The sequence below is a fragment of the Protopterus annectens genome, chromosome 1.part1 (assembly GCF_019279795.1).
Source record: "Protopterus annectens isolate FY-2018-M chromosome 1.part1, PAN1.0, whole genome shotgun sequence".
In the NCBI taxonomy this organism is placed as follows: domain Eukaryota; kingdom Metazoa; phylum Chordata; order Ceratodontiformes; family Protopteridae; genus Protopterus; species Protopterus annectens.
In genome coordinates, this window is record NC_056726.1 from 1,768,663,879 (window position 1) to 1,768,679,167 (window position 15,289).

At 38.9% G+C, this 15,289-nt stretch overlaps 1 protein-coding gene across 1 annotated transcript in view; it reads left to right on the forward strand.

Moving 5' to 3' along the window:
* Positions 1-15,289, forward strand: part of LOC122812120 (ficolin-1-like) — a 418,766-nt gene that overhangs the window by 90,375 nt on the left and 313,102 nt on the right. The window contains exon 5 of the mRNA XM_044084413.1: positions 9,801-9,928. Within this exon, the coding sequence (XP_043940348.1) occupies positions 9,801-9,928 (128 nt within the window). The remainder of the gene's footprint in view (positions 1-9,800; positions 9,929-15,289) is intronic.

Sequence of the window (15,289 nt, forward strand, 5' to 3'; positions counted from 1 at the left end):
CAAAACAGATTATAACCTCTTACAGGATGGTATAAATAGCTTCACTGCACCTTCTCCCTCAGATGGAACTGGCAACTATGCCGAGTTCTACACAAATGCTTTAAACAAACACCTGAACAACTGCATTGATGTGGCCATACATGACAGGACCAAAACAAGCTCTTGAAGAAGAGCAAACATGTGTGGTGGACAAATGCCATTAACAGACTTTACAATAAGAGGAAAAACATTACTGTCAAAGAGTAAGAGGGAGAGAGCCCTAAACTAGAAGCATTCCCTCATCAGCATAAACAAGCCAATAAGACTCCTTGTGAAGTTCTCTAAAGCTAACTATGAATTCAAATTAGCTTCCTCAATTAAGGACAACCATGATGCATTTTTTAGCTACATCCGTAACCTAAAATGAAAGGCTCAGATTTGTGCTGAACTGGTAGTTAATGATACCACATACACTGAGCCTGTGGACATAACCTGTTAGCCAACAGGTTGTGTGAAAACTTCACTCTCCCTTCCTCTCCACACTTACCCCAAGAAATCCCTACCACCTGTCCTCTACCTTGTATCCCTAAAGAGCAGGCTGTAAATGCCCTCTCTACAGTCAAAAACTACAGCATCCATGGGACCTGAAAACATCTCAGGCTGCGTACAACATGGGCTCAAATAAGAATTAGCAATGTCATTGGGTGCTCTTTTCAATCATAGTCTAAGCACTGGCTTCATCCAAGCAGAATGGAACAAGGGCACCATTATCCCCTTGCACAAAGGTGGTGCTTCCACTGACCATGGAGAGAATCATCATGGACCTTATCAACAAAGACATTGGTAATCTTCAAACACTTGACCCTACTCAACTTGATTTGTCAAAGGGAGATCATGCCTGTTAAATCTACTGGACTTTTTAGGGACAGTCACCAAGGCCTTTTGTGAGGGGAAATCTGTGCACACAGCCTACCTAGACTTAGCCAAGGCTTTAGACACTATCCCCCACTTAGAAGTAATTGACAAACTCACCCAGCTAGGTATCAACCCGTATATCATTAGATGGGTCACTAACTGGCTCACTGATAGAAACCATATAGTCCAAATAGGGGAATCCACCTCCAATAATAGACCTGTAACCAGTTGTGTCCCACAGGGATCAGACCTGGGACCTCTACTGTTTGGAATCTATTTCTCTGAAGTGCAAGCTAAAACTTAAGGTCTGTGGCTGACAAAGGTTTCTGATGACAACAAACTGGGAGCAGTCATAGAATCTCCAAATGATGTCAACATTCTACAAGAGGGTCTTACACAAACAAATGACTGGTGCCAAAGTCATGGCCTTAAACTCAATGCAAAATAATATATTATCATCCCTTTCAATAAGAGTGATGTTCCTGCTAACTACCACATCAATAACAACACCCTAAGTATGCAAAAAAGGAAATTACTGTCACGGCAAGCTGTCAAAGATATCCACACGTTTTAATAGTACATAAAATTGTTTTAAGCGCTTTTCATTTGCCTAACCGGCAAACTTCATCAGAAACAAGTTACAGAGTTCAAAACTCAATTTTATATAAACAGCTGATCATGAATAACCAATTAAAAAAATTGTAACATTTGCTTTGATTCCTTAAAGGCAATATAAAAAAGCAGCTAGTCATAAAAAAGGTGTCACACACTAATAAATAAACCTAAAATTGTAACACTACCAAATTTTTAGGCCACCTAAGCAGTCAATTATCCATGCTACTTGAACTAAAAAGGCATAACCTACTACAATACAACATTATTGTGTAAATGTCAACTGCTAAGCAACTAATAATCACATTTAAAACTCTTAACAGTTAATAATTCACCTCTGCAAACTTTTCAGTTTTAGTATACTACTAATAGAGCAGGTTTCATTTAAACCCAGAAAGTTGTAAGCATTCAACCTATCTTGCCAAACTAATTCAAGTTCCTCTAATTTGAGAGGCGTAGGGCCACCCCTAATATCTTGCATAACTTGGTCAATAACTAAGAACTTGAACACATGTTCTTTGTTGGTAGAAATGTGCTTGGCCAGGGCATTTTCTGACCTGCCCTTGTTAATAGCATATTGGTGTTCATATATTCTATCACGGAGCCTCCGCTCCGTTTTACCAATATAAAATGCAGGGCAGAATTTGCACCTGGCCAAATACACAACAAATCTAGAGTTACAGCTAAATTTCCCTTTAAGTTTGTACTGTGTACCATCAATGTTGAAATTATTAGTAATCTCTACAAACTTGCAGTAGTTACAACTTTGGCACTTGTTCAAGCTGGTAATACGGGCTTTCGTATGGCGTTGTTGTTCCAAAAGGGTCTTTAAATTCTTACATTTTCTAAAAATCACTCTAGGTGAATCACCTACTTTATGAAGTATATTTAAATTGATTTTAAATAATTCCCAGTTTTTCTGTAGTCTACCAATACAAGAATGGCTGTGTAGTGTAAGTAGTGATGAAACTTAACCCTACATCTTTTACCTCGATACTGTTAATGATGGAACTTGTCACAGTATTCTCTGTGTTGGTTATACTGCGGGTTACAGGTAACAAATCTTTAACACTTAGAAGTGGTGTGTACACATGGTCTAATCTCTTCACCCTAACCTCGTTAATTAAGCTGTCTAAAAGGGTTTCAGGATAACCACGCTGAAGGAACATGCTTTTCAAAAGACTACACTCCTCAAAGAAATCATCTTGACTTACCATTCTTGAAGCTCTCACAAGTTGGCCTTTGATGACTGACCTTTTTTGGTGCACTCAGTGGTGAGACCTGGGCACACATGTTGACAGCAACTTTACCTCTGATCAACATGTCTCCACAGTGGTAAGAATAGCTTTCTATACTGCTCATCTCATAAGTAAAGGCATTGCCTCCAGAAAAAAAGAAGTTATAACCTCCCTGTACTCTTCCCTCATCAGGCCAGCAACTGAGTACAATGCCCCTTTTGGTATGCACCTTTCCAAGCACCTGCTGCAATTGGAGAGACCACAAGGATTCCTCACAATGGAAATTCAAGGTTTTCAGCATCTGTCATAACAGGACTCTCTGAAATCACTGTCACTTTATTCTGTTTCATACAGACTGCTCAGAGGCAATCTCTGCCTTGCATATAAGGCAATCCTTGACCCTGCTTTATTGGAAATGCTGCATATTCGTAAGTCAAATGGTACATGGATTACTCACTCTAATGGCCTTAACATGGTATGTGACATTAATAGAACCTGCTGGAGGGAAAGATTTGTCTCCCAGAGGTTACCACACCTTTGGAACAGACTTCCACTTCATGTCAAGCAGAGCACTTCATTGGCCCTCTTCAAATACAATCTGGATGATTGGGTGGGTAACCCTTAAGTTCACCCCAGGGGATCCACCTATGTCCCTCTTGGACAGGGGTTATAGGTCTGATCGTGGAAATAATGGTAAAGCTTGGCTTTGCTTGTAAGGGCCCTAGGGTCATTAGCCTAGTAACTTCTTATGATCCTATGATTCTGTGATCCTATGAAAATGCTTAACTGTGTTGTTTTTATTCATTAAATACTCTGGCAGTTGAATCATGGCTTCCTGGTCATTTGTTTCTTATCAAATTCTAAATTATAGTGTATAGCTGTCCTTATCTAATTAGTCTCCCTACACATCTCTTACACTGTAGTTTATTTTTTAATTAAGTATCAGAACAGTCTCTGGAAATGGTATCGTCCCAGCTAAGTGAACCTGAACCTAATGTAGCATGCAATGAGAAATTTATGGAAGGCTGTAATCTGGCCTTCAGAAGTATGAGGCTCACACACACACACACACACACACACACACACACACACACACACACACACACACACACACACACACACACACACACACACACACACACGCATTGTGTCTGTCTCTGAGGTAAAGTGTCATATTAACTATCTGAGCTGCACACTGACTCTTTTCAAGTTTTTCTTTTTAGCCAATAAGAAAGAAATGATGTGCTTCCCTTTCTAGGCACAAGTGGATATTTAAGCACTGCATCTAACATCAGAAACATAATAACTCTTGACAAAGGGATCATGTTAGCCCAGAATCTTGAGCAATTGCAAATCTTTGTTGGTCATATATAAGGTATTACATCACATCTATGTAATCATTTAGCAATACTAGGAATCCTGCATAATTTACATATCATTTGTTACATATTTTGACACACAATGCACACGCTACTAGTATCTATACAACTCTTCCAAACTGTAATATTTTTCGATTTACTTCCTACCATCTATCCTTAGTTTTATTTATTTATTATTTGTTAACTGGGAAAGTCCAACTTGGAACATAGCCAATTTTCAGCAGAGGGCCAGCAAGAAAGGCTCCAGATGCATGCCTTTGAACATAGGAGGAAACCAGAGCACCTGGAGGAAATCCACACAAACACAAGGAGAGCATGCAGACTTTGCACAGAAGGCACTCCAGCCGAGAATCGAACTGGAGAACCTCTTGCTCTGAGGTGATAATGCTACTGCTGTACCACTGCGCCATCCATTAATCTATCTAATTTTATTTTTCAGACACACTGACTTTCACTTTAAAATCTGCAATATTTTTCTTCTGATCTATTTTTCACCCAATGCATTAATAATCTCTCTTCTATGAGCACTTCTTTACCACTAATCTGTACTAATACTAACCACTACCATTATACAGTGAATAACTCCATAAAGCACAAGACGTTCTGTACTCAGTGACAGCTGCATGGAACTTTCTATTACTAACAGCCTTATAACCAATGAATTTCACTGTATAATTCCTTCTAAAATACTATTTATATGATTTACATGACTTCTATACTAATTATCACTACTTCAAGCTACATTGTATTTATGTTAATAGTATCTTTCATGTAGCTTTCCAACCCAGGTTGCTGCGGAAAAGGGGCCTTTGATTAGGCCCAGTTAGTCTAACCTTGTTAACAAATGCAATAAATAAATGAATACATGCATACATGCATACATGAATACATACATACATACATATATAAAGCATTATTTTGTTTATTCATTGTCCAACTATCCCTGACTCAAATGCATTTAATTGAAGGTGAATAGGAAGCCAAAGCTAATCCTGGCACACAGTGTGTGCAAGTCAAAGAAAGCAGTCCTGCCTAGGACTTGCTTATTTGCAGCAAATCCACCTCTGAGTGTTTTAAAGGATCATCTGTTCACCATATCTCTGCAATGTGGAAGGAAACAGGAGCACCCAGCAAAAGCCCACATGGACACAAGACAGAAATGCACACTTTATACAAAAGATACCCCTAGTGAAAACTAAGCAAGAGACCCAGGCCTGTAAAACACTATAGCAACTGTGTTTCCCATTTTTATATAAAATTGTCAAGTTCTCTTAGAATAAGCTGTCATTCTTTCATGATAACAAAGGTATTAACTAATTAAGCTTGATCTCTGTGTACAACTGCAAACATGCACTCACTCAAGTGTGAGAAGATATGGTCAGCTACCAACATGAACTCGGCCAAGTGCTTTCCTTTCTGCCACTGCATATCTGTGCTTAAAATATTATTAGAACATAAGAACACATCACAGCCTTCTTAGTAATATGTGCAGCACTTAGAAAAGAAGCAGAAGTTAAAGCAATATGTGGAGTTTGACATTTTTGAGTAAGTTTACTTGTTTGAGCTGCTCTGTGGGCTACAAGCACCATCACAATAATTTAGTCAACATAGTGCCATGAATGTCACTAAGCAATTTTTTTTGCTCTATTTTCTTATACTACCTAGTACACAAAACATGTCCGAAACCACACTACAAATGATATTTAAAAAGTCTGATGTTGACTTGTTAGAAGATGAAGATAAGGTTAAACTTCAACAAATGCAGTAGCCCCATGACAGCAACTTCTGAAGTCAACTAGTCTGGGCTAGACAATCCAATTGCATGATGTAGACACCCTTCTATTTTAATTCCTACCAGGCCCATATTCCTCCTGAATATACATCTCTTTCAGGTCTACTACACAGACATGCATATTAGAGTATTTTCTGAGTAAAACTGAGTTCAAGATGATCTCTGGAAGATACCTCTGTCCTGTGGATCCTGCATGTAAACTTTTTTCCTTCACTGACTGTAAAATTTGAAGGCAGAGTACTTGATCGTGTTTCACTTCATTCTGTTATACACAGTGATTTTCCTTGATCTTTGTCAGACAAGGTCTGTCTGATTCCTGAAACATCAGGAACAGGAACAGAATTTTATATGTGCATGTATATGTATCCCTATCAAAAGAATGAATTAACAGAACATCGAACTTCAAAACAGTGAGACCAGAATGCTGAACATTCAAATTAACAAAGCCTCACATCAGCAAACATCAGAAAACTGAACAGGCAAACATCAGGCTGATACTGCACTGCACCAACAACAGAAGCTTTCACAGGACAACAAGCCCCTCTGCACCCCTCCAACACCCCCTGCTAATTATATATACCAACTCCAAAATTGCAGTACAGGTGGGAATGGGTATGACCCCAAAGACAGCTGTACTGAGATCTTGCACAATACCTGACCTGCCCTGATACTAGCTTTGACAATGTCATTTGTTTTCAGGAATATATGAAATGTTTATGCATTTGATATGGCCATCAAAGTTCAAGAACTGTATTACCATTTTAAAGATCCATGTATACTGAATGATTTTCTTGTTTATACATTTGGTGTGGCCATTAAAGTTCAAGAATTATGCAGTCTTTTCAAGTACAATTTTAAAAAAATGCATTTACAATGGTGAAAAATGATTTGACTGTGAATAACAATTTAAATAAAAATGTAAAGAAAAAAAATGCTGCACCCTCTGATTTGGGAAACTGCATCCACCACATGCTCACTACTTATATATAACAACTGTGAGGATGAACCATCTCAGGAAAAGATAGTGGTGTCCAACTTTGCTTTGAAGTTCTCCCTGCCCTCTTCCAAGATATTGTAACCTTGGTCTTAGATGAAAAAAGCTGGTAGATGTACAATAATAATAGTTCATGCAGGAATCACTCAATAGTGTATTAAACACAAGCCTGTATCCCCATTCAGGTAAATGCATTTCATTACAGTTGAAACCTTCCTTTCAAATTAAGATGAGCCCAAAAGCAAATTTTTCTTATAATGAGGCTTCTGTGTTATAATTTTAGCATATTGATATGTATATGTATAATGCCAATTGTATTTAATTTTATTTCTGTTTCTTTGCTATGGTAGTAGACTGCGCAGAACGGTCAATTTACAGCAGCGGCAAACTGATGAAAGTTCGTAAGAATATTCAAGGTGTCAACTAAGAAAAGATGTGATCAGTACAATCATAGGCATTCTGACAAATTCTAAATAAAGAAGAGGAGAAATTATATACAGCATCTATATTTACAAAGCATAGAATTTTAATATTTAGAAAGCAGTGGAGAAAAGTAAGTATATATATATATATATATATATATATATATATATATATATATATATAGTATATGCATAGGAGTAAGATATAATCACAATTAAAGGTAGATGACTGAGTGATTGCATCAAGGAGGAATAGTTACGATGAGGTATAATATAGTGAGTAAGTTTAAGGCATCACTGGTATCAAGTGCCTAGAATATCTGTGATTTTTGGAAATGTAGAGAGGAGGAATCATAAAAGTTTGAGGTACAGTTAGCAAGAAAAGTGTTTAACAGTAAGGTAGAAAACTATGTATTTTAGTACACAGACAGGAGGAGTGAGTCTGAGGAGTGAGCCTTAGAATATATGGCCATTATGTGGGCAGAAGCACAAGGCTTGTAGATAAATGTGGATCAGAAAGTTCTTTTTGAAGTCTGCAAGACTGGATTTTTTCTGTGATGGAAAGTGGAAGTGATTGCATGAGTGAGGGTGCAGCTACTGAGGATGATTGCTTGTTTGAGTGAATCTTGAATCTTGAATTTGAGAGCAATGGAGCAGATAGTGAGATTTTGTGAAGGTTATATGTAGTTTTTTTTTCCTAGTAGTTTGGATGCAAGTGGGGCAAAGGATTAATGTTGCAGTAGTTTGAGCAGCTACATACCATGTAGGATTGTATTTAATGGACAGTCATTTTCCTTTTTCCACAATAAGGTAGTGGTGACAATCTATGCTTTGAAGTTTTCCCTGCCTTTTTTGTGTTGACATTATTTTGCAGTCATCTCTTCTAAGATTTGAAGAGAAAAGCATTTAATTTTGCACTTACACAATGAGTTTCTTTATAAGAATGTACTTTTTTTGTTTCATTCTTCAGTCATTAACATGCCTTTTTAAAAAGCAAAAAGTATAAGACATTGGCATTAATTTGCTCATTTGTGGATTTCTTGAGATTCACATCTTGAAGACATAATAACTTCATTATGATCAGAGACTCAGTCATAGCTATTATACTTTTGCAGATATTACCACAATATAATTCTGTATACACATCATCAGTAGCAATGCTATAGTTAATGAAATTTAGTTAATGCTTTCAGCTACTATATATATTGTTCTTTACTGTTACTGCTTGTTTCCTCTGATTCTGTGCTCCTATTTCTTTTTACTGTTTTCTTATTTGTATATTTTATTTTAAATCTAAATAACATGCATGCTTCCTAGTTCATAAGGTGTGAGCATTCTGGTATACCAGCTATATATTGTACTTGCTGTTATATGTCTAACTGCATCATCTGTTGTAATTCCAGACATATGTATAAATACTGTTTTTTTTAAAAAAAAGCATTATTAAAAAATGGAAAAACTAATACCACAATACTGCTTACAGAAATTAAGATGTGGTTACTAGGTGTGGGAATGTTTGTGCATGCACACAATTGTGTATATGTGTGTGTTTTTTGTGTGTTAGTGGTGTCCATGTGCATGTTACTGTGCATATGTAAATAGACATACATCTATATATACAGATAGATAAATGCATCTATATATACAGATAGATAAATACATTTATACTGATTTATATATTTAGATATATAACTATATGTCTATCTATCTAGCTATCTATATCTATATATATATATATATATATATATATATATATATATATATATATATATATATGTATGTGTGTGTGTGTGTGTGTGTTTGTTAATATGTACTGAATGCATTTCATATTAATATAATTAAATATTCAAATCTTTCAGTACCAAAAGATAAAAGTTCAATGATCGAATTACTGAAACACACAAATAAACCTATCACTGTAGTGTGTTCACAGGGGGCCAAGTCCCCATATACCCTTATATATATATATATATATATATATATATATATATATATATATATATATATATATAACAACTATGAGGTTACACAGCATTGTGGAATGGGCAAATTCCCACTCCACCATGTACAACAATCTCTCACAAAGTAATGTCAGCATTTTGTAGTCATAGGATTATCTGGTGATTTCTTCCAACATGAAATGCATTTGACTATATAAACATTTGACTACTTGCATGACATGGCATCCACATCTATCTATCTATCTATCTATCTATCTATCTATCTATCTATCTATCTATCTATCTATAGAGAGAGAGACAGACATATAGATACATATAGAGATATAGAGAGACATATGTCTTGCTTCCTGTGTATAATGTGTGTGTGTGCATGTGTGTGTGTGTGTGTGTGTGTGTGTGTGTGTGTGTGTGTGTGTCTGTGTAAGTGCATGTGTAGTATGCATGTACATGTATACAAATTTTTGAGTACTTCTGTAACAAACACAATTAAAATATCATGTCTTGCTAGGTCCAAAAAACTGCAAGCAGCTGATGGATAGAGGTGAAGCCCTCAGTGGATGGTATACAGTCTACCTGGACAACTGTCGGACACAGACAGTATTCTGTGACATGGAAACTGATGGAGGAGGATGGTTGGTGAGTGAGAACAACATCAGCAGCAGCAATGCATGTCTAATGAGTATAGATACTGGTGTGTCTTGTTAACAAATGTACATGCTTACAACAGAAAGGACTACACCTGCAGAATTTATCATATCTATCTATATATATATATATATATATATATATATATATACATATATATATATATATATACATACATATCTATCTATATATTTATATATATATATATATATATATATATATATATATATATATATATATATATATATTTCTTCTTCTTTTTTTTTTTTAATTTTACATTTGTTGACTGGGAAAGTCCGACTGGATATATGCCCATTTTCAGCAGAGGGCCGGGGAGCTTATTAACAATGATAGAAAATAATATACACTCAACAACACAGTTCATATGTAAGGTGCAATTGAACAATATATATATATATATATATATATATATATATATATATATATATATATATATATATATATTACTTGCAATACCGCTGTTATCTATGGAGTTGGCAGTTAAAATATGGAATTAAGTCCAAAATACAGCACTTCTAAATTTGGGAACTTATAGATGTAATATTCCCCTAGTACAATTTCATATTTAAAATGAACAAAAGCCAATTGGAAGGTGAAGAACACAATGAGGAACCCATTGTACAAATTCACAATGAGGAAAGGACAAATTCCCACTCCACCATGTACAACAGTCTCCCACAAAGTAATGTCAGCATTTTGTAGTCATGTGATTATTTTAAGTTTTCTTTTCTTGAAAATGTTTCCAGACGCCCTTAGGGCATGGGAAAACCTCACTGAATTCAAAGAACATTTGGCAATTGAGAATGAAGACCACAGTCCCACCTTTTCTGAATGACCATATTTCCATTAAAGTGTCTTAAAAATGCAGTTAGCAAAACTTAAATACATTTTCATGGTATATTATTGAATCTTATATTAGGTATGGTCAAGTTTTGTGTGATTAATTTTTGTGAGGTTAACAGTCCCTGGGATTCAGTAAGCAAAAAATTTTGTGCAGGAATAGTGTAGCCATTCCTGCACAGAATATGGCCGCCGAGCTATCCAGTAAACAAGCCTGGGGACATGCATGTGCCTGGCAACACTAGTCTGCCACAGACATGACTGGATTAGGCTAATGACCTCATTTGCTGTTGAAAACCATGCACATTAGGTCAATTAGTGATCCAGTAAGCAGGCAGGCATCTGTGGCAGAATAGTGTAGCATGCAGAAATGTATTCAGCTACTAGCCAAATAGATTTCTGCAAAAATCAAAAATGGAGGCATGACAGCTCAAACTAAAGCATGTATTCTAATCCTTAGGCATGACAATGACCAAATATATGGCCAATAGCATGGACAAGTGTTGCAAAGTTATAAAAATCAAATTTTATTTTTTTGGGCCAATCTTGACCATTTAAGCATAGGGCAGTGGCCCTCAAATGGGATCATATGGAAAATAAAGAAAATATGTGTGAAAAGTCAATTCTAAGTGAAATCTGCATTTTGCCATTATAGTCTATGGCATACAGAATCAAAGCAATAGCAGGAAACAGTGGTTGCTAAAGGGAAAGTCTCTGGTGTAGTGTTGTAACTAGGGACTAAGGCAGTGGGGTATGCTAATGAGATAAATTTACTGAATCACAAAAAAGAAGCAAAGTGCCAAACTGCACCTAACTGTATAGGTGATATAAGGCAGTGGTGTAAGCAGGAGGAGCAGCAGACATGAAAATGGGGTGTGTCATGCTTGGTGTAAGCACATTGGAGCCCCATGGCTCCCAGATGAGCTTAGCTAAGCACAGCTAAGCAAGGTGGTGTGTCTAAGGCTGTATTGACTTATTCCATGAAATGAAGAGCGCGTTTGGTTCCAGAGGAGGGCCATTTCTCATTGTTTACCTTAGCACCTTAGCTAAACAGGTTTGTGTGGCACACACTGGGTCTAAAACAAAAACAAAAAAAAATCCCTGGAAATAGCATGACTGTTTACGTTTCGGCACTGGGTTTGCTACATGATCTCGAGATAGTACAGCACTACAGGGTGGACAGAGACATACTCAGAAAATCATCGAGCTGTACCTGCCTCAACTCAGACCTAGAGCCAACAAAGGGGAACCCATCCCAGTGGATACCAAGGTATGTGTAGCCTTAAGAATACTAGCTACAAGTACTTTCCAAAGACCTACTGGGGACATCATGGGGGTCTCACAGACATCCACATCCAGGGTACTCCACCAGTTCCTGGATGCCATCCTACCACATGCCAGTGAGCACATTTACTTCCCCAACACCCATGAGGAGAGGACCAGCAATATGCATCTCTTCCACCATATAGCAGAATAACCGAAGGTACTGGGTGCGATAGACTGCATGCACATCCACATCAAAGCACTACCTGGTGAACAGAGTAGGGTCTACATAAACCACAAGGGCTTCCCGGGTTCCTATTAGATGACCGAAGATGCATTCTTTCAAATGTGTCTTGGTCAAACTTGAAAAGACAAAAAGGCAAAATGACGAAGTGGCATATAAGAGAATTCTTTCCCTGGGAAAGAAATCACTTTGCTGCATCTGTTACTTTGCCATTTTTTTCACTGTAGTGTGATCTCAGAGTTGGTATATTTAAGTAGGGGCTGGCCCCCATGTCAGGGGGTGTGGGGGGCAAAGCCCCCCACTTTATGTTATGTTTTAAGTGTATTTTTTTTTTGGAGCAGCGACTTTTTTCCCCTTCGAAAAAAATCGCTGTTCTAAGCGTTTGAGTTTGTAAGCTTTCGCTTACATGGGGTCAATAAATCATCATTTTCTTTTTTAAGTGTTCGATGATTTAATATAGACCCTGGCTTCCCCTACATCAGCTGTCAGGTTGTGTGCAATGTCCACGGCATTATCATGAATGTGTGTGTTGGCAGCTCTGGAAGCTATCACAACTCCCGCATCTGGCATTCATCACAGTTGTACCAGGTACTTGCCAGTGGGGACATCCCATATGGCCATCTGGTGGGAGATTCTGCATATGCACTGGAGCTGTGGATGATGACACCCATCAGAAATGCACACACACCCACTCAAGAATGCCATAATGAGGCACAGGCATAATGAGGCACAGGCACAATGGGGGATCATAGGTTTGTCCCAGGGATTACTCCCCTGTCACTATTAGACAGAGGCACAATAAACTAAACCTTGAAAAGGGCACAGTATACTCAAATCAAGGGGTGGCGTAAGCCATACAGAATTGGGCTAGGCTTATAATTGCCCCAGGGCAGATAGCCTAGTATGAACCTATGAACCTAATCCAGGATCATTATAGAGTGTGTGTTTGGGATGCTCAAGTCACAGTTCCGCTGCCTTGACACATCTGGTGGAGCCTTGCAGTACTCTCCAGCCACATGTGCATACATGTTCATAGTATGTGCCATGCTACACAATATGATCCTGCAGAAACAGCTGCAGCAGGAACAGCACGGGGAAGGGCCACACAGCCCCCCACCATTGCTAAGGTCCCTACAGGTACAGAGTGACTCAGAAGAGGAAGCTCCTGAAGCTGCTCCTGTAGGCAGATGGAGGCATGCCCAGTATGGATGACAGGGATATGGCACAAGTATCATCCTATGCACAGGGTGTTGTGTGGGCTTGCTAGAGGCCTAGGCTGGGCCATATGGTTGACATCATGTGTGCAGGTTTGGAGGGGTGTTCTATGAATGGGCTATGCAGAGGTGGTGTGTGTGTTTGGAGGTGACCTGGTTGTGATGGTGATGTGTGTGTCTTTGTATGCACAGTCACTCCATGTGGCTGCCCTACACAGGGGTATGTTGGACAGCTGTGAACCGTACAATGCAGGGTGTACAGTTCACCATCTCTGGCCATGGAAACGTAAATTGGTCCTGCCAGGGGTCTCACTGGCACGACCAGGCCCAAGGCCAGATGCAGTACTACTCCCTGATGGTGACTGCTGTCTGCTGGATCTATATCTCTGAAGGGACAAGCCAGGGCCATGTGCCCATGGCCTGCTCCATCGTGGTGTGGGCAGCACCCACCCTTCAATACTGCTGGTGGGACTGCCACTACGGGAGTGCAAAGGTGCATGGCCACATATACTCTCAGCTGATGTTGGTGCTGACCTACATCCATGTGACCAACACTCATCTCACACCACATGCTGCAGCACAGACATTCCATGGTTGAGTATTGCTAAGGTCTCACCCCACCATCTTTTCATAACCTCAGAATTTTGACATGTGGCCTCAACAAGGTCACGTATGTTGTCAAATAAGCCAAGAAGAGTTGCATCCAAGACCCTGAGTATTTGTCTGGTGTTGTGTTCACTACATACCTGTGCATCCATGACAGTCTGAAACATGCGTCTGGTGACACCTGCTGTGGCACTTTCCATTAGTGGCTCAATGGGCAGCAATCCTTCTTCGAGCACCCCTGTCCACCCACCTGTGTGGGACCTCGCCTGCTCTCTGGCTATGGCTAGTGTCTACACTCACACTTGCCATAGTCAGCACACTAACCTGCTCCATGCCACCACCTGCCAGCTGTCCAGTATCTGTGGCTGCTGAGGATGGGGTATGTGTGGGCATTGTGACTGTGTGCGGGGACATTGTGAACGACTGTGGGATGCCAACCAATGGCACAGATTCATCCCCTGACAACCTGTGCCTCACTAGGACCACCATCATGGCCAGAATCTGCAGAGACACTGACATCAGATTCTGAGTGGGGGGGACCACGGCCACCATGTCCACCTGTGAGTGGAAGATAACATATGTAAATTAATACCTGCACTATAAGGTTTGCTGGTATATATATATATATATATATATATATAGATATATATATATATATACACACACACACACACACACACACACACACACACACACACACACACACACAAACACACGCATGCACACACAGATACATACACAGATACATACACAGACACATAATGGTGGGGTGGCACAAAGGCATTACACAGACCTCACAATAGCCAACTGGTCACAACACACAGTCACACCACAACATACACACTCTGGACAGGCCCTCAACATCATGCAGTGCAGCCCTTTCCACTTAATTTTACTACTAATATACACCTCTGACATACGTGTTAGTAGGTGATGGCCCTACACCTAGCACACAATGCACCCATGTACATTATTGCTGTTCACCTGTATAGCACAGTGGCAACTCCTGCAAAACATATTTCTCAACTGTACAGAGTTGTGCCTCATGTCTAGATGTGTGACTCATATTTTTGGGCTGTCCGTTATAAATCCTGTGTTTGTCTGATGCATTACTGGGATGATCTGTGGATTGGCACCACTAATTAATGACATAATTTGAGTTGC